The 20,263-nt window shown below is 43.3% G+C and overlaps 3 protein-coding genes across 5 annotated transcripts in view; 2 read left to right on the top strand and 1 right to left on the bottom strand.

The window, feature by feature from the left end:
* The window catches only part of gfpt2 (glutamine-fructose-6-phosphate transaminase 2), a 33,653-nt gene extending 33,263 nt beyond the window's left edge, over positions 1-390 (top strand). For both annotated transcript variants that reach the window (XM_079167574.1, XM_079167573.1), the window contains one exon: positions 17-390. In XM_079167574.1, the coding sequence (XP_079023700.1) occupies positions 17-61 (45 nt within the window). In that variant the 3' untranslated portion in view covers positions 62-390. The remainder of the gene's footprint in view (positions 1-16) is intronic.
* A 2,274-nt stretch (positions 391-2,664) lies between these two features.
* mapk9 (mitogen-activated protein kinase 9) lies at positions 2,665-14,774 on the top strand. Of its 2 annotated transcripts, none has more exons than XM_079167581.1 (12): positions 2,665-2,852; positions 7,814-7,960; positions 8,891-9,020; positions 9,853-9,911; positions 10,119-10,257; positions 10,527-10,692; positions 12,117-12,188; positions 13,135-13,317; positions 13,754-13,875; positions 13,964-14,027; positions 14,334-14,405; positions 14,636-14,774. In XM_079167581.1, the coding sequence occupies exons 2-12, from the start codon at positions 7,845-7,847 to the stop codon at positions 14,770-14,772; spliced, it is 1,260 nt and encodes a 419-aa protein (XP_079023707.1). In that variant the 5' UTR covers positions 2,665-2,852; positions 7,814-7,844; the 3' UTR covers positions 14,773-14,774. The 2 variants fall into 2 exon arrangements, with proteins under 2 accessions (XP_079023707.1, XP_079023706.1); XM_079167580.1 differs by having other exon boundaries at positions 13,751-13,875.
* A 2,065-nt stretch (positions 14,775-16,839) lies between these two features.
* LOC306702084 (uncharacterized protein) lies at positions 16,840-19,123 on the bottom strand (the record flags this gene model as incomplete). Its single annotated transcript, XM_079167582.1, has 2 exons — positions 18,015-19,123; positions 16,840-17,077 (listed from the first exon to the last, which is right to left on the bottom strand). Exons 1-2 carry the CDS (start codon positions 18,926-18,928, stop codon positions 16,840-16,842), a joined length of 1,152 nt encoding a protein of 383 aa, XP_079023708.1. The 5' UTR covers positions 18,929-19,123.
* Positions 19,124-20,263: the final 1,140 nt, after the last annotated feature.

Raw genomic sequence — 20,263 nt, 5'->3', positions numbered from 1 at the left:
CTTTCTCTTTTTGTAGGTTGACTTTCCCAGAAACTTGGCCAAATCTGTGACCGTGGAATAATTACAGTAGGCAAAGCACAACAGAGGAGAAAGGAGGCTCATAGATTTACAGTCCAATTGTGCAATTTGTTCAGTGTGTGTGTGTGTGTGTGTGTGTGTGTGTGTGTGTGTGTGTGTGTGGCGAGATTGAGGTGAAGTAGGGCACTTTGTATGTGTGTGTGCAGGGATGAGGGTGTGAGTGAGAGAAACTGACAGATGAAAGAGTGAGGTATACTGTACAATGACTGAAAAAAAAAAGAGAAATGTGAAGTCCAAATCCGACCAATTAATACACTGCTGAGGACGTGCCAGTGCCATTGAGGCTTTCTCAGAACAATCTATGAAACGATATTCACACATCCAAAGCAACCAACACGCTGTGCCTTTTTCTTCTCTGGAGATGAGCCAAAAAAAAACACAGACGGGAGACTTAGCAGAAAGGCATTGATATGGTGTATTGAAGTGTTTACAGTTGTGCAATATGGGGACCAAATGTGCATTATACATGCACACAATCATGAGTGAGGTGATTTATTCTCTTTCTGTTTTTATGGTTTTATTATGTCCACTGGGGGCGTCTTACCTCTCTTTGAATAATGGGAAATGTAGGAATCAAACTCTTGTATTTTAGAGTTCTCTAAATTATGAAAATCTCTGTTTTATATATATATTTGCAGCACATTTATGCCATCACTGTTACTAGTGAGCCATGATTAGCCCATAACTTCAATACTTTTAGCAGTTACCGGAGGGAAATTCCTAGATCTGACTTTCACATTATTACTTGATTTAATGATGTTTCTGCTCTATTTTACTGTTATTTCATTTTAATTTAAATATATTGTAATGCTATTCTGTTTAACAGAATTCCAGTTTCCAAAGACAGTTCATGGTAGAACATGGACCTTTTTTTCCTGACTTTCCTTATACTTATTCTTGTCATCGGTTGGAGCTTTTCCTTACACAAACATGATAACAATCATAAATATTTAAAGAGCACTCATGCAGCAAAAAAAAATACCTTGACTTTCAATAACACTTTTGTTTTGTATGGGTTTATAATAATAATACTATTCTGTATTTATCGGATTTTTATTTTATAAGGGCTTAGAGGGGTTTTAATAATATCTTTAAATATGATTGTATTTGATACTGTGTGTTGTATAGACATAAGGCATTATCAATCAATAAATAGATAAAGGCATGTTAATCAAAGTGTGCTGCTGTTATTCTTCTTTTCTCCTTACTTGGCAGTGTTTGTTGTGGTAAGTAATATCAAATGTTGATGCTGTATTAGTAAAACAGGCGGATGATAGCTGCAGGTATAGTTCTTATTCATTTATTTACGTAACTCATTAGTAGGAGCCTATATGACCACTCATTCTAATCCCAGTACTGGCAGTTTACTCCGGAGCACTTCCATCTTTTTCAGAGTTTTACTTCAAATTCTTCTGACAGCTAAAGTTACTTTGAAGAATCAGATTTAAATAAATAACGAGGCATATAATGAGGCAAATAGTTGAAATTAGATCGATAGATAGATACTTTATTCATCCCGCAAGGGGAAATATTTAAGCAATCACTGTAACAGAGTAAAAAATATTAAGTAGAAAAATGCACAGTATATACAATAAAAATAACAGTAAAAAATATGAAATGCACAATATATACAATGAAATAGAATAATATTAATTAACTAACTAACCAGTAGTGCAACGATTAACCAAACTAGCTACACTTGTACTAGCTATGAAATATGATTGAGTTCATATGTAATTAATAATAACCCAATATTGAGCTGTAAGCTATTACTATTAATATTAGAGCAGGGGTCTCAAACTCAAGGCCACGTCATTTTATGTGCCCTGCGAATCCGCCAGCAAAAAAAGTTAAATAAAAAAATGAATAATTTAAAGTTAGACTTGATAATAAAAATATCCCCATAGTCGAAATTATGAGATACTTAAACACAACAGTCATAGAAGCAACTCGTTGGCAGGTTACCCTACATGGAAATGATTTGTGAGTACATTGAAGATGACTTTAAACGTGGCTTTACAACACATGAAATACACGTGGGATTGTGCAAACGCACCCTTAAAAGAATTTGAAGCATTGAACAAAGTTATTGTAATAACTTGTGTTTGATATTTTTTGTCTTACCTATTTTCTTTAAAAGTTTGATAGTCATGTGGGTTTCTTAACCTTAAATTAAAAGGATTTAAGTTATAATAAGAAATGTGCTTAAATATATTTTTACATTTATATAACTGCATGTACAATATTTTTACACTTAATATGTTAGGAGTAGTTACATTTACAGTCTTACATTTACAACCGGCCCTTTGTGGGCAACCGTGATGCTGATGTGGCCCAGAGTGGAAATGAGTTTGAGACCCCTGAAGTAGAGTATGACTTATGCTTACTCCAGAAAATGATCTGATTACTTATTCTACTACGGATCCTTAAACCAATATTTGAATAAAGAATAACGAGGATCCAGAAAAGTTTTTCCACAGTTTTTCATGCAGAGAGAGGGAAAAAAAATAAAAAAAGTTTGCGCCCACGTAAACTATGCGCGATGACGTCACCCGCATGCTCGCGCTGTGCATGTTGTGGCGTTCCCTTCCTCCGCATTCGTCCCTCCGTGCTGCCGCTGGAGTTCGCCAGGAACTGGAGGAAGGTTTTATCCGTCGTGACAGCTCGTTCTCCTCAACTTTCCCAAGTCCAGGTTGTGCCTGAAAGACGGAGAGAGCATTGTGTCTGTGTCTTCGATGCATGGGAGTGCCCTGCGAGCGGAGAAGGGAGAGAAGGTAGGTCTCGCTGCTAACGCCGCCGCCGCCGCCTCCTCCTCCTCCGCCGTGTCCGTTAGTCCGTCAGAGCTTTCAGTTCAGCCCCCGGACCGACTACCGCATTGCTTCCGACACAAGCGAAGAAGACGGTCAGTGTGTAGGCCTCGGCAACTTTACAACCGCCCAAACGCGACGTGAATTTAACCGGCGTGTATGTTCGTGTGACTTCGGCAGTGTGAACGTCTCATTTCTGACTGTGTGCCGGCGGTGCTGCGGCCGCGGTGTGTCATACACGGGTGACTTCATACCTTTCTGTGCGTGCGCGCGCGCGCGCGTGTGTGTGTATGTGTGTTCTAAAGTAGGCATGCTGCGTGTGGAAATGTATGACGTTCTCAGTTTTAGGCTGTATTACAACATAAGGTGGTCAGTGTACTTATCTAGACCTGTGCTGATGTCACTGACGTTAACATTAAGCCAGATGAATGACATGTCTGTAGCTCGAGTATACTCAAAACCGGTATAGATGTGAGGAAAGCTAACGCTAGTGCTGTGTTTTATTTGGCATGGTGCGTAAGACGCAAGTTTCAGCTCGTCATCACATCAGGCGCCATGTGTACATGGAGTTAATCTGTCATATCTAAAATCTGCATGTAGGAGCATTAGGTTGGGTTGTTTTAGCCCACAGTACAGTGAGATCATAGTACATATACACACACAGTACAATACACATATAAAAGGATAACAAGATTGTCAAGAGCAACACGTGTTGGCCTACTGGCTTCTCCCCCCCCCCCCCCCCCCATTAACACATCTTTAGCATCCTCCATCCTCTTCAAGAGGCCGGTCCTACACTGTACACTGTCGGCCCACATCTCTAGTGCAGCAGCAGGCTGGATGCAGTCACCCCTGTGTGTGTGTGTGTTTTGTAACTCTGCCACATCAGGATGAGCTGCGGAGTCTTCAGGCCATAATCTGATATCGTAGCCAGCTCACTGACTCCCATCCAGCTCCCAGCTGAGAGCCAAGGCCACGGCAGACCCGAGGGCCTCAACTGGACAGCAGTCACGATGAGCTCGGGTAGAGGAGAGTGAAGGTTGTTTCTCTTTATTAACTCCTTGATAAGGGAAGTGTTGAAATACACAAAAACCACATGCCTTTATAACTGGATAAGAGAACATCCTGCTTTTCATTCATATGTATATTTGTTGTCTTCCCGTGATTAGGGCTGAGGTATATGGAGCAAATAAAAATCACAATACCTCAATATTGATACTGTAGGGCTGACTATTGGTGCTTTTCATAAATACTGACACAATGAGATTTTATGACATAATAATCATCAGTAATGTGGGCATGATGATTAAGTGGGTAAAGTTAAATAATAGAGCAGCTAGTCTGGTAAGTTCATAAAATGACATCACTCTACTGCAGTGCAGCTTTTACAACCAGCAAAAGACAAAACTTATGCCTTATTACAATATATATAATAAGATATCCGATATCTAACACAATGTATAGTATTGTGATATCTAGCCCAGCCTCAGCCTAATGAGGCATTCTGACACTTTAACTTTACAATAATATTGTAATTATTTATGGTTATAACAGGTCAGTCCTTAATTGTAGAGTTGGTTGAATGACTTGCATGTCATGTAATATCTGATACACAGTTAAAAAACATTTAACTCAATTTAAATTATTGAAAAAATAACTGTTTCTTCATCGTTCTATCAAAAGATAAACCAGATTTGGTCGATACTGGTCCCAAAGAGAGAGCAACCAGCAAAATGACTCCTAATAATTCTCTGAAGAAACATCTATGATCAGCCCGTTAAGTATTAGTGCTGAACCATATGGCAAAATAATTAATTGCAATATTTGTTTAGACCGACATTGCTTCTGTATGCCATTTATTTTAGTCCCTTATCTCCTGTTTAGCTCACTACAGTCATCCTATAGTCTGACGAGGTGCTATGATTGGCTACAGTCCACACAGGTGTTTACGACCCTCTGGTTGGTTAAATGATGTAACATTATAAATGTCGGCCTACGAGCTGTGTCATGACACCGTCATTATCCCCGAGGTCAAGCAACGTGATTGTGTACTGCTGTGATTAATTCGATGATCACATCTTTGTGAATACATCAGTGATGTAATAAGTAGTTCATGTTTTATTCTTTCTGAGTCCCACTTGTAGCCCTCCTGCGATGGCCTAGATTTCCCTTGGTGACATTAACTTTCATTTACACTAATCGAGCCCCGTTGACTTTTAACAAGTCCCTCACTGAACAATAGCAGGTGTCTGCTGGTGTCCGTCTGGCTTTTCTGAGCGTACATGCAGTTTTCCCCCTCGCTTTCAGCTGTTCCCCGTCGGTGTCCATACATCTCTGCTGAGTCAACGGTACATGTAGCCCGTAGCCGTGCCTCGTGTGGCAGTAAGTGAAGGATTGTATACGTACGCTGTGCTTGCAGCAGCTGAAATGGGTTATGGTCGTGATTAATCGCCCCATTCAAAGTGTTCTTTCGCTTGACGTGTGAATCAGTGCACCAGACTTATAGAAAAATATCAAAGTGCCACTTTCAGCCAATGCAGCCTCCAAGCTAAAACAGCAGAGCTGGTATTTTTACAGGATATTTGTTGCACATGGTGTTCCAGTGCTGCCTGCATGTCAAGGGAAACTTTCATGTTATTCTAATATTCACAGCCAACGCATCAGCATGGTGTTTCTGCTGCACCTGCATTTTTTTTCCCAATTATGTATTCAATTGGGAAAAACTCTGCTTTGATAATCAAAATATATTCATTAAAAATATATCCGTTAATACCACTCAGTCCCCTTTTTTAGGAGGCCACAGGGAAGATATGAGGAAGCCAGAAAAGGGCAGAGGAGTGAGGGAATGTCAGGAGCGTAAAACAATGACAAAGCCAAGGAACATGGAAAAAAGAGTGAGAGAAGCACGGAGAACATAAAGGTCTTTGCAGCTGTGCCCGTGTGTGTGTGTGTGTGTGTGTGCGCGTGTGCATGTGTGTGGAGGAAAGTAGATAGAGATGAGAGGATTCATTTTTCATCTGAGTAATGATGCGGTCGCATTCCCTCACTGACTACATCTGAAGCCATATTTGTGTGTTTGTTTACAAATGTATTGAACTAGATCGATATTTAAAGAAATGAATGACGATGGTGACGGACTTTACTTTACTGTGCCATGATTAACATGAGGACGGAAAAATGTTCAGCTATTAATAGTAATAAGAAAGTAATGTACAGTATATGTATGTGTCCTGTCAAATTACTATATATATATATAATATACTTTAATACATATATAGCTAATAAATCAGTGTTGGCAAAAACTTCTAAAACAAGTTTCTTGGCAAAAATCATTATAGAAGAGCTCAAGTCTTTAATCACATGCCATCATTTTTAATAATTATACAACTGCGACTACTACTATTACTACTACTAACAATATTAAGAGTAATACACAATATTTTGTGTTTGTTTTAAAAATGGCTGCAGATTTGTTCTTTTGTTCATTCATAGTAGTGTGACCACAGACTGTACAGCGACCTGTCAATCACAAGGTAGCCCGCCCTAAAGCTTATCATCTGTTTTACTCTAAATGACTCGATAGTTTATTAAATGAGCATCATGCTGTATAGAAGAAGACATTGAACTAGTGACTGAGACCATAAACTCATATTTACATGTTTATGTTACTGAGGTAATAAATCACGTGAGAAGTAGACTCATTTTCTCATAGACTTCCACACGATCGGACTTCTTTTTGCAACCGGAGGAGTCGCCCCCTGCTGGCCAGTAGAGAGAATGCACGTTTTAGGACACATCCACGTTGGCTTCACTCGGTGGACAGAAAAAAAGCCACAAAGTGTAACGACAACGTTCCCTCTCTACCGACCTCAAACTAAAGGCAGTAACAGCCGGGTCAGCTGACAGTTGGTCCGCGTCTACTTCCTGCCCCCCTGCAGTTCTCTATAATGCTGTCACAGTGTCAAAGCTTTACAATTCACCAGCTCGAGGTGTTTTTTGGCTCCGTTCGATCACAGCCTCTCCCCCGCTGCTCCTTTCTTCTTCACATGCTGTCTCTCTGACCAGGAATATCAGCCAGTGTCCAACAGACGAGGCAAAAATATCCCAACTCCGTTTACCGTGTGGCTGTTTTCATAAGGAGCAACAAACAGCCGTGACTGCTCACTGTTGCATAGCTACACGATTGTGTGTCCTCGCCCACACACACACACACACACACACACACACACACACACACACACCCTGGCCAGGAATAATACTCCTCCTACACTTCCTGCCTGAGGAATCAATGCTAACACTGACACTTTTTTATGAACACACAAACATATCACGTGTTAACATCAGCATCAGTCATGTGCTCATCTGATGGCCGTACACTCACATGTTGTGACGCTGGATGCAAATCAAAGAGGAACAAACATGCTTGATGCTGATTGCATCAGTGTGTGTGTGTGTGTGTGTGTGTGTGTTTACTGGGCACAAGTGTGTCAGCATGAGTTTACATATAGCAGCGAGAGCCTCGGGAACACCAAGCTGTGAGCTGCCTCTGTTCACCACAACACACACACATACACATTTACAGCCTCAACTTCAGCTACAATCCACAGTTGCTGTTGTCAGATGAGCAAACTGATGGATTGGTTGGCTCCAGGACTGGGCTGGAGATGGAGGGAGTGCTGCCAGGGACTGGCAGATGGAACCATATTAGGCCCCGCCATTCACTGTGGATCATTTGAGTGATTCATTGGACTGGTTCCTCTGTAAGTGCAATAAGAGCGTCCCCCTGATGTCGGCTTATTAACGGGCTTCAACTTGTTCACCATTCTGCACGGCCGTTTGGAGACACGTGATTACTGTATCAGATGAACTGCCCGGCCTGAAGTCAGTCACGCCGTCCGGGTGTTTGATCTGTTGTATGTGTTTTGCAGACAGCGCTGGTGGTCCTGACTGTTCAGCAGGATGAGTGAGGCAGAGGGCCAGTTCTACAGCGTCCAGGTGGGAGACTCCACCTTCACTGTACTCAAGCGCTACCAGCAGCTCCGTGCCATCGGCTCCGGCGCCCAGGGCATCGTCTGGTGAGAGGCTGTAGCACCAGCACGGGGTGTGGTTAATATCCACACTTCTGCCCAATTAGATAAACACGGCAGTTATTGCATGAGTAAAGCAAAGAGGTGGGCCTGTTTCACTAGAGACAGTTCTGTGGCGGTAAGTCACACTGCTCACTGTCACACTGTCATGGCTTACTGTTATATGTAATGTTATGAGTAACATCTGTACGACGACGAGGGAAGATGTCTGCTGTGAGAAGGGCCTGTTCTGTCCGCCATTAATGCCTTAACATCCAGTTTCATTTAATTTCCCCGTGAATAGCTTTAACATGAGAGAAATCGTCTCATTCCTCCCTGTCTGACCATGTGACACATGCAGTTTATTCTTTATATAGCTTCTTCATTGAAGCTATATAATGTTTAACTAGACAAACTATTCATCATTGCGTTAAATGGAAATATTCTAGATGTCTTGTGCATCATTTTATTCAGATATTCCCAAAAATTCTGACTAACATTTGGTACATAAGTTTCATAAAGAGGTTAAATTTGATTTAATTCTTCCTGTTGATATGAATGACCCGTTGAACTTTGGTTTTGCACCACTGTTGGGTCTACATTATTTTTCCATGACATTATTATGATATTATTATGATAGTATTATGATTATATCAAGAAAAACTAATTTCCATGAAATTTGCTGCAGGCACTCTGGCCCTGATCCAGTTTTTGGATACAGGTAGCTGCCCTGTTGTCCATGAAGAGACGTTTTCTACCTGTTCTTAAGAAACATCACAGTCTTATTGGTGGCATGAGCAATTTCAGGATGAGCCCCTTCATCTATTTTAAGATAAAGGACAACAGACGGGTAGCTAGCAAGTCAGACGACAGCTTTGCTCTGCGGGATGCACGTGTTGTCTTCCTCGATAACCTTCGTCTCTGTCTGTGTGTGAGCAGCTCTGCTCTAGATTCAGTCCTCGGTGTACCGGTGGCAGTGAAGAAGCTGTGTCGACCCTTCCAGAACCAGACACACGCTAAGCGGGCCTACAGGGAGCTGGTGCTGCTAAAATGTGTCGGTCACAAAAATGTAAGGCTGGAATTTAAAGGTTCACGTGTTTTTAAAGTGTGTCTTCATAGGAAGCAATAATCAGGTGCACGTATGTTTTTTGAAGCAGCTCGGTCTAATCAAACCTCCTGCTGACACCGGCCATTACGAAATCCACAGTCCTCATTCTGTTTAAAATTGGTGACAACGTTTATGTGAGACTTTAGCAGTCTCAATTACACAAGTGAGTATCAGCCACAGTAACAGTGTTTGTAATGTCCTCCTTGTGTTTCCTTTGGAGAGTTTATTTGTGCTGAGCTGCAATGGAGGGATAGAAGCACAAGGAGTGGATTCTGTACTGAACACTGTAACTTTAGGAAATACACACTTGACTTGATTTACTCAGACTGCTGAACTCCCGTGGTAGCCTCAGCTAAAGTTAACAATGTGTTGTTGCACAGAACAAGGACGTATAGCCTATTGCAAGCTAGTTTGTTCTAGAAACACTTTTTATGTCAATTCCTACCCTCTGGAATATGTGCTATATGCTTGATTCAGATATATAAAGTACTGTATTATAACATAATAAAGCAGTTAAACCTTTTTGTTATTTCATAAACTCTGCAGGGCAGTTAAAAGCTGTATTGTTTCATGAGACACTTCTGATGCAGTAGGACTGGGGTATGACTGGAGGATTGTAAAGCATGTACAAACTTAAGAAGAAGAGCGGTTCAGCGTTCTGCAGCGTTGATTTAATGCCTTGCTCAGACAAACCCACTTGAGCGCTCTGCCCTCAGTTGCAGCGCTCCACAGTGGAGTGGCTGTAGATGGGAGAGTAACAGAGTGGACTAACGACCTCTCTCTCTGCCTGCAGATCATCCGTCTGATCAATGTGTTCACGCCTCAGAAGTCCCTGGAGGAATTCCAGGACCTGTGAGTGGCAGTAGAGCTTTTATTTGCCTCCAACAATCTACTCTGTGCTTTCTGTCGGATTCAGCGATATAACTATCACCCCTCTATTTACCCGTCACCCTCTCGTATTGCACCGTGTTGCTTTTCTGTGCTCTTTCTGCTTCTTTGCGTTCGACACCGTTCTTTTATGAACTCCTTTACTTAAAGCTCGTATCTCCTCCCCTTTAGGTATCTTGTGATGGAGCTGATGGATGCCAGCCTCTGCCAGGTGATCCACATGGACCTGGACCATGAGCGGATGTCCTACCTGCTCTACCAGATCCTCTGTGGCATCAGGCACCTGCACTCTGCCGGCATCATCCACAGGGTAACAGTGTGCTGTGGGCTATATGTTTAGAAGACAAACACAGCCTGTAACCACACCCAACAATGATGTCACAGTGTGGTCATGTCTTTGATTCTAAAATTTCATTCCTAACTGTGTAAGAATGTGGCTGTCACAATTTCCCCCCAAATAACACAATAGTCATCTATTCTTTTCTTTCTCCCGCTACCACCTGTATCAAAATCAATACCTGAAGAGTTATGTTTATGTGTGTGTATGTTTCTGTATTTATAGATTTTCTCTCCCCTCAGGACCTGAAGCCCAGTAACATTGTGGTGAAGTCGGATTGCACTTTAAAGATCTTGGACTTTGGCCTGGCTCGGACGGCCTGCACTAACTTCATGATGACCCCCTACGTGGTGACCAGATACTACCGCGCCCCCGAGGTCATACTGGGCATGAAGTATAAGGAGAATGGTAAGGACAGCCGCGCACCAGTCTAAAAACTGTTTTAGAGGTTTTAAAGATCTCTAAAGTGAATACAACTCCACCAGCACTGCTCTGTCCTTTACAATCATTTTCTAAATCAACAAAGGTACTGTGGTCATTTGATGAACATGACATTAGATACCAATAAGTAACATGTTCATGTGTTTCCAGTTCAGAAATGATAAAGGCTAAAACATAAAAGTGTCTCCTCCCTGGAACTCTGCATGTCCTTAATGGACCACCAGCTAAACAAAGAGCCATCATAATGAATGAACATTCATTTATCATACAGGCTGTTAGGAATATCAGTATCAGTCGGGCACTAGCTGGCTACTGCGTGGAACGGATTATTCATTTTATATTTTAGATATTGTGTTGTTTAAGTCCATTTTACATAAACTCCAGTAGATCAACATTTGTTTTGCTGTTTAGTCTTAGGACATTCAAAAAGGCATCAAAATGAGCATCTCATAATCAACTGATCTGAAAGTCATTATCAATTTATTAATTCTCATAGACCTCGTAATATTGTAATTCAGCCTCGTTCCTCATCTTTCTCCTCTCGGACGTGCGTTAATGTTTCTCCTGTTAATTGGTAGAAAAGGCGTAAAGGAGGCAAGTCTTCAATAAAGTCCTCACTAAAGAGAAACCTAAAAGTGTCAGTTTGTGCTACTTAGTACTTTTTTATAACACGTTGGTGTTGTTTGTATCTTTTCTAAACTAGCTCAACTACAAGGTGATGGATGAAACATCACATAGCGGTTAGATTAGAAACAGGAAGTGGTCGGAAGCCTTGTCAGACTTTCATTTGGTCTGGCCTAACAGGAAGTCTTTTTGCCTGGTCCAGAGTGAAACTATCCCGTTAAAGCAGTGCCAATGAATAGTGTAACCTGTCCACCGCCTAAATTTATGATGAGACTTGACCTTTAGTGGTTTGTGTGATCCGGAGACGTTAACGGAGCACACAGACCTCTTTTAGCTTCAGTGAAACTGAGTAAAGACAGTTGTTAATGGCCGTTTGCCACCCATTGCACACTCTAAAAGCAAAGTGTCAGCTCACCCAGAGTGCATGCATCCTGCTCTGCACACAGGCAAAGTGATGAAGAGAGCAACAGCTGTGTAAACTGATAAGCAGAGCTGCAGAGGCCTGCTTGAGAGAGAGAGAGAGAAGAAAGCCTTAAGATAAAGATGATGAAAGCATCAGGCCACGGCACCGCTAGAGGATGGACCAAAAATAACCAGAGCTGGTGTTCTGCATGTTAACGTTTGTCATTCAAATTCAAACCACGGAGCATGTTGTCATGCTTACATTTTACTGTATATTTAGCATTGTATGATGCGGTTGATGTTATGTGATCGGTATTTCACATCTTTTCTGTGTGTTTATGTTTGCTTGTGCTCTCTGTTCCCAGTGGACATCTGGTCGGTGGGGTGCATCATGGGAGAGATGGTAAAGGGCGGCGTCATCTTCCAGGGCACCGACCGTATCCTCCAGCGCTCTCACCGTCTCTGTCGTTGTCCCACTTCTTCCATCTTTCACCTTCTTCGTCTCATCGTTCTTCTCGCACGCTTTCCCACTTACTAAACACAATCTGTAGAATAGCACCACTCAAGATTTCCAGCACACCCCAATTTAATCAGAGCGCTTTGTGTGTTTCCTGCCCTCTTCAATGATTATTAATCTGTGGAGTTGTTTTTCAGATAGCCATAATCCCTTTAATTGATACCGGGAATCAAATTGAAGCAATTCAAGCCATTTGCATTTATATTGGCCGTTTCTCTGTTTCTAATGGGTTCGGTCTGCTCTTCACTCACCGGCTCCTTCCAGTGGCGCCGACCATTTACACCTGAGAGGCTGAGGATGGATACAGGGCACCGTGCGATTCTCGGATAGATTGCTTTTCAGCGGGGGAAGTAACAGCCTTTTACTGCAGTTGGGAGGCAGCGGGCCCGCTGAGTGCGCATATCTTTGTTTTTTGTGTTTTTTAAAAAATGTTTTAACAACAACCAGGTAGATTGTCATGATGTTTAGTACCTTCATGTTTCCCTCTGGATGAAATGCGACCACTTTGGTAAATAAGCACCGTCGTCAGGTTTGAGTTTGTCTAATACTTTGTTTTATGATCAAATAACTTTAAAACTTTCAACATTCCCACTGACCTCAACTCTAGGTTGTGTTTTCTGCTAATGGGCAAATGTTAGCATTCAATTGCTGATGTTAGCATTAAGCTCAAAGCACCACTGTGCCAAAGTACAGTTTCACATATCCGCTTCCATGACTGTTTGGATATTTATATACGTTATTCATAGAGCGTCAATTTCATGTGATTAGCTCTTGATTCAATGCCTTATCAAATCTTCCTCTCATTTGCTGATGCATGAAAATGTCCATAATGCAGCTGAGTTCTCCATAACGAGCGTGTTGTGCAGACATCGACCAGTGGAATAAGGTGATTGAGGTTCTGGGCACGCCCAGTCTGGAGTTTATGAACCGGCTGATGGAGACAGTGAGGAACTACGTGATGAACAAGCCGCAGTATCCCGGCGTCAGCTTTGCCGAGCTGTTCCCCGACTGGGCCTTTCCTTCTGACTCCGAACACGACAAACTGAAGAGTAAGAAACGTTAACTTCAAATGCATATCGCTTTTTTTTTTTTAACCTTAGCATATATATTGGCTGTCAAATGTTATCTTTTTTAAATCTCTTACCGAGGACGCTGCTATAACACATATTGTGGTCAAAGAAAGGCTTTTTGTCTGCAGTCTATTGATGCATTGAGACCTATAGGGCCACAGGCTGGAGAGTGGATCCCTTATACAGCGAGTTGAGAGGACGACCATGGAGCTCAAAAGTCTTTCTGTGGCATTTAGAGTTAGGACTCACATCACCGACACAAGAGAACAAAACTTGACATTCCCAGAGATGTTGCGCCCCCCCCCCCCCCCGCAAGGGGAAGTAATCAGTTCGCATAAAGACAGCTGAAATGAAGTGATGTCATGGGCCTGTTTCCATAGTAACACTACCCTTTCCTCTGTCGCCATCACAGCAGGTCAAGCACGGGATCTGCTGTCCAAAATGCTGGTCGTTGATCCCGAATGCCGCATCTCCGTGGAAGAAGCCCTCAATCACCCGTACATTCACGTGTGGTACGACCCCGGAGAGGCCGACGCGGTGAGGAGACCGCTGCGTTCGCTTTATCAGTGCAGAGGCTGGCTGCGTGGGACCGCGCTGATTTATGTGCTTCTCTTTTGTTTCACAGCCTCCTCCTCAGATTTCAGATAAACAGCTGGAAGAGAGGGAGCACTCCATCGAGCAGTGGAAAGGTGGGATGCACTGCCCTCTAGGGAAGCCCATCAGCAGTGCAGCTTAACCTCCTTACAGGAAGCCAAACCGTCCATATCTGTATGCAGATATACTGTGCAAAGCATTCAGAGTTAAAGCTAATAATCCCCATTGTCTGTGTGACAAAACACTGCCAAATTATTCAGCAAACACACAATAGGACAAATCAAGAGCAATTGTTCTGACAGAATGACCACAGATATCGTTCATTCGCCACAAATTCCTGAATCTGAATTTCCTGTATCTTTTAACACAATGACTGCACTTCATTGTCTGCTTCTCTACAGAACTCATTTATGACGAGGTGATTGATTGGGAAGAGAGGAACAAGAATGGACTGGTGAAAGAAGACTGTTCAGGTACAAATATGCATAATCTTCATTCATTTTCTGCAATATTGGACACCAGGCTGCTATAAGGAGAGGTGTCAGAGCATAATTAGCTTTAACGTCATACTAATGTGCTGAAATAGGTCATTGGGGCCACGGCTGTCCCATGAAAAATGTATAGGAAGCGCTCAGTTACTCTAAATATGATCTCAACTTTGTTTGTCTCGTGCTTCCCTCCTGTTGTGCGTGTCCCGTATCAGATGTGGTGTCGGGTTCGGCCTCCGCTTCCTCATCAGCCAACGACATCTCGTCCATGTCCACGGAGCACACCTTGGCCTCGGACACAGACAGCAGCAGCATCGACACACTGACGGGAGCGCTGGACGAGAGTCAGTGAACACAGTCCATGGCCACATCGTTCTGCCTGCCTCAGCCCTCCCCTCCTATCTGCAATATCCAGATATCAATCCGCCATCACCTTCCTTTCACTCCCCCCTCTTTTTCCGATCTTTTTTTTTCTTCTTCTGTGTTTTTCTTCTTTCCTCTTCCACGTCAATGAATAGGTCTATTTTTCTATTTTCTTCCCGTTTATGATCTTGTTTAACCCCTTCATCATCCTAGATGTCTAAGCTGTCTATTGGGTTAAAGGTTTATCTTCCTCTTCTTTGTGGATATTGTTTACCTTGATCAAGTATATATGATGTATGCATCCATATTGGTTTCCAGGTTGCCAGGAGTAGATGGGGGAATTGTTGTTTGTTCTGTATGCCTGTGTTTTAATAGTTTTATTTTTTTAGCGAAGATTATCTTGAGACCAGAGGTCATCAAATTAGAGCTGAAAATAGACCACAGCTGCTGTCATGCATGTTACGCCATTACGAACAAAAGCTTACCGTAAGTCCATGTGAAGTCCATCTGATGAGGATCAAACACTCGTCCAAAGTTCGACCGATCCTTTAGCGAGCTGGCAGTATTACAGATCTCCACAGTGGGGCTTTCTGCACCGTTTTTTAATCCGTTGCCTTGAGTAATGTGGAAGTTGAGATGTTCCTCCTGACAGCCGGGGGGAAGCTGTGGTTGCAGTGTTACAGTTTTTATTTCCTGATATAACGTACTGTATGTAAAGATCATAGTGGCTGTTGACCCTGTCATTATAAATGGACAAAGTGTGCTTGTTTTGTTTAACATTTCTGTAGAACTGTATATTGCACCCCCATTGGACATAAGGTACCGACTAACAATGTGTATTTCAAAACAAAATCACAATCCTGTAAATTTGGGAGAGGCAAAAAAAAAAAAGATACATGTGGTTATTTATTTTTGTGTTCTTGCAAAAATGTTGCACACAATCACATTGAGGCCCGTGTAAAAGAAGCCTCTTGTCTATTCTAAACCATTCCATTCGTACTGGAGCAGTCACAAACACCATCAAGAATCAGACATCCTGTAGATAAAGGCAGTACAACACACATAATGGTGTTCACCTTGCATGCAGGCGTTAAAGATGCCAATACGTCACCGTAGTTCTCGTTATACAGAGATATCCGTTCAGGTCCGTTCTTTTATTACAGTACCTTGATGTCCTTGGTTCTGAAAGCCTGTTTGATGCAGATGTGTGTGTTTTTTTTTTTTTGCCTTGTGAGCCTTTTGTGTGTATGTGTGTCTTATCAAAATGTACTGTGCAGCGCTCTCCTTCATTATCTCCTTTGAATCGTCCTTAAAGACAGCAGTCGCCCGGTTGTAAGGGCAGAGTCTACGGAGGAAGTCGTCCCCTCAACAAAGAGCAAACGTGCGGTTTAAAAAGGAGGATGTGTGGAGTCCTGGATGGAAATCTGCACCTTTTGGAACTCGAGATGGAACCTTAAAGATGAGGGAAGTGGACTGTGGAGCTGCTTTTTTGCAGAACTGATTGCACATTGTGATGGACATGCAGAGATGTGACACTATGGAGTCACTGAGGTTTTAAATGTTGCACACTATGCTTTTTAGTTTTTAACAACATGACCTTATTTCAGTCATGCCTTAAACGACCTGTGGAGTGGCAATTTCACTCTCACAAATCTTATCAGAGACGGACTGAGCATCCCAGTGCTCGGACCTCCTTATCATGATTACTGTGTTTTAAAACAAATAGCTTCATTGTACACACTGAGCGTCTCACGTTTCTGTTCAGTTTATTTCTCCTTTTATTTTCAGAGATGTCCTGTTTGACTGCAATGACCACAATATAATCACCCGGCCAACATCTTTTCTCCTTCCGTAACTAATAAAGTGGACATCGGTGATACGTGTTGCATGTCTCTGAGATTCTTGATGAAAAAATAACTGTACATCACTCAAAAGGAACTATTCTGCATAGATTGTGTCAAACTTCTATACATCACTACAGTTTAAAGACTAATCAGTCTTGTCCTCTTCTTTGCACACTGTTCATATCATCACACACACTTCATGTATTCTTCTCTCAAAAGCTCTTGACGATATACTCCGTCTTCTTGGCCTCATTGTTGAGCTCTCCAAAGGTGTCGAAGAACTGCTCCATCTCCTTCTGCAGAGTTGCGTTGCGTAGTTCTGCGGCGGCCCGGGTCCTTTCGGACTCCGCGATCTTGTCCTGGACGCCCTGGTACCAGTGCCGCTGCTGCGTTAGGTTTGTTTTCAACCGAACTACCTCTACCTGCAGCTCTGCATTTCTTTGCTCTAGGCTGGTGGCAGAGACGAGAGAAGGACAAGAATGTCAGAATGGCTAGATGTGTGTACTGTAGGAGGAGAGATCAGTCATGTATTTGTTGGTTAATCGGTAGCATCTACAGTATGTTGATTGTTGGGTTTTAGTAGGTTCGATGTCTGATACAGTTGGAAAAGGCAGAACAGGTGGCTTACACTATATCTGTTTCCTTCCTGTACTCTATGTTAAGCTATTAGAATTGCCAGTTTCCTCTTGTCCATGCCAAGCAGTAGTGACCTTACACTGAGACTTGCTCTATCTATATCGGTAATAAATGAGGCATGTGTTGTGTCTATGTCAGCAGCATGGCCCCTTAAATTAGCTCTCTTTCCAGTGGCATGAGCAGTTTCTATAGGTCAGCCACACAAGATGTGCTTTTTATCTATTCACTTTGTGAATTTGTGTTTTTGGTCAGTGGGGGTAAAAAAGGTGGCCCGTCCAAGTAATAAACATAAAATACGTGAAACATTGAGATCTCCACGGTAGACTGAGAACACACAAACACAAGTGGTTTAACACAATGGGAATAATTTGGACTTAATGATTCGTAATGATCTTAGTACTGCCTATGTTGGGACATTTTAAAGGGAACTAAAAGCAGTTGTGCGCGCGCTTTGCACTAAACAGGATGTAGGGTGACGCTCGGGGTCAACTGAATGAACGGAGCAGCACAGCTGAGTGGACAAACACACTTTGTGGGCCTGGGAACATTGTGCCACCCTCCACTGGAAATACACTCAGGGCTGGGAAAATCTCACAGGCGAGTCAGTGAACTAAAAGTGTGTCACTGAAGCCGACAGCATAAGCACATTCAATTTAGGACAATTATTTTACACGTGTGCCTAATCTCTGTAACGTGATTGTGTGTGCTGTGTAGTTTTGAAATGGAAATGAAAGACAAACATGTACATTACCTGAGTATTCGTGCCTCGTACTCGTCCCGCTGTCTGACTATTTGCTGTTGGAGGCTAGTGAGGAGGCTGCGAAGGGCGCTGGCGGAGGGGTCTGCCAGGGGCACAGGAGGGGGCACCCTGGGAGACCAGGATGGCTGCTCTGGGTGCTGGGTGTCAGCTGGGGACCACAGGACCTTGCACTCAGTTTGGGATAGTTGAGGGGAACTTGCTGTAACATGTTGTTGGGGGGGCGACATCGGGAGCTGCTTGAATCCACACGATCCTGAGTCCAGCTCTGGGTCCTGTTCATGCTTCTTGTCTTGGTCTGGATTTTGCTGCTGGATTCTGGTGCTCTTGTCTTCACTCACTCCCTCGACGTCAATCAGTCCCTGGGGGGCCCATGCTTGGCACATCTGCTCCTGCCAGTGCTCCTGGCAGCTTGTTTCCATGTCAAAGACCTCTTGGAGGCTGTCGGGAGTGGCAGCGTTGGGGAGGTTATCATACAGAGAAAGAGCACTACTGTGCTCCTCGCTCTGGTTCAGATGAGCCCTGTCCTCGGCTCCCCAGCTACCTCCCCATTCTCCTGCTCTCCCTCCCCCTCTTACTTTGTTTATCATGCATGGACCCAGCTCTGCTCCCCAGTCCTGTCTTCCCAGGCCTCCTCTCCAGCTGCAGTAGCTATGATCTGGCCAAGCGCCAGTCCCTCTTCCCCCACCGACCAGAGTGGGAACCTCATTCACAACTGGGGCCAGACCAGGCAGAGGGCTACAGGGGCCTGGGAGTCTGGTTACAGCAGTGCACACAACCCTACCCTCCATTTCCTTTGCCCTGGCCCTCCCTCGCTGGGCAAAGGGTGAGCAGTTGTCGTACAGGGGGTCCATGGAGCAGGAGCTGGCTGTGGTGGGGGTCTCAGTAGTAATACAGCGCAGCTCCATGATTCAACCAGGCACATGTGGGTGCTGAGAGCCTTTAGATAACTGCCTGCCCCGCCTCTTGTCTGCTGCAACTTGGGATTCAAGTCTTGGGTTTGTAGATTTGTGAGCGTGCTATGGAGCCTCCCCTGTGCTGATGCGACGTGGGGAGAGGAAGGTGTAGGAGCCCTCCTCCCCTTTGACTGGCTGTGCCCTTGAAGCTGCTGCCTAATGGCAGACAGGTTGTAGCCTGTGTGTGTGTGTGTGTGTGTGTGTGTGTGTGTGTGTGTGTGTGTGTGTGTGTGTGTGTGTGTGTGTGTGTGTGTGTGTGTGTGTGTGTGTGTGTGTGTGTGTCTTTAAGCAGGACTGACATCAGCTGTTACTTTAGCAGAGCTTCTGAGGGAGGGACCAGGGTGTAATATAGTCTGGCTCATTCCTAAAGACAGTCACACATAACTGGAACCACAGAAATAGACAGTGGCCATGGGCACAAAGTGTAAAGCACACACAATGAACCCCATAATCTGCACTCAATATTTGTCAAAAAACACATAAAGCCGCAGACTTAAAGACTGGATACAACACAGAACCCTAACCCAGTGATTACTCCTGACTGATACTGCTTCAATGGGACTTTTACCTGAGCTGGCTCATTGATTCTCCTTCTCTGTTTAATGCACTGTGTCCACATTAACACTGTGGGATGCGTTATTGCAGCCAAGTGCTTGTACTGTAGACAGAGTTCACTCCACAGAACCTGCTGCAGTGCATTCATCACTTATCTTTTGAGAGCTCACCTGCACTTAACCAGTGAAGTCCTGTCAACAGCAGGACCCAGGTGACAATTCATATCGTGTCGCCTGGTGTTATCAAATCACGGAGGTTGTGGATTTAACCCGCATTGTGTGGCCGAGAGGAACGTTTTTGTGTTTTTTTTTCAGGGGTGCAAGTGAAGGACATGAATGGATGAAAGGAGGAATCTGCATAAGCGAGAGGAGAAATAACAGAGAGACACTCACTAATCCTCACTGGTGTCGTGGTCAGTGTTTCTTAATTCCACAAGGTGGAGCTATAGACATCATTATGAAAAGCCTCGACCATAAATGGGCGGTGTACCTTGAATCACTTGAGATATTTTGACAAGGATGATGATTCAGAACTATACTATTCCCATAAATATGATTTAATGTGGCGCTCAAATGTAACTTTAAGAGAACATCGTGGTCTTTGCGTCTGTCTGCCAAGCATTAGTTAGCATGTTGATGTTTTATACATTTTGTTTCTTTTTTGTGCATGTCTGAGTTGTAGAGTTGGATGGTTTTCAGAGCCTCAGATGAGGCCTATTGATCAAACAGCCCA

The sequence above is a fragment of the Pholis gunnellus genome (genome assembly GCF_910591455.1).
Source record: "Pholis gunnellus genome assembly, chromosome: 10".
NCBI classification, from domain to species: domain Eukaryota; kingdom Metazoa; phylum Chordata; class Actinopteri; order Perciformes; family Pholidae; genus Pholis; species Pholis gunnellus.
The sequence above is the reverse complement of the archived record's forward strand: the minus strand, read 5'-3'. Positions and strand labels throughout refer to the sequence as shown.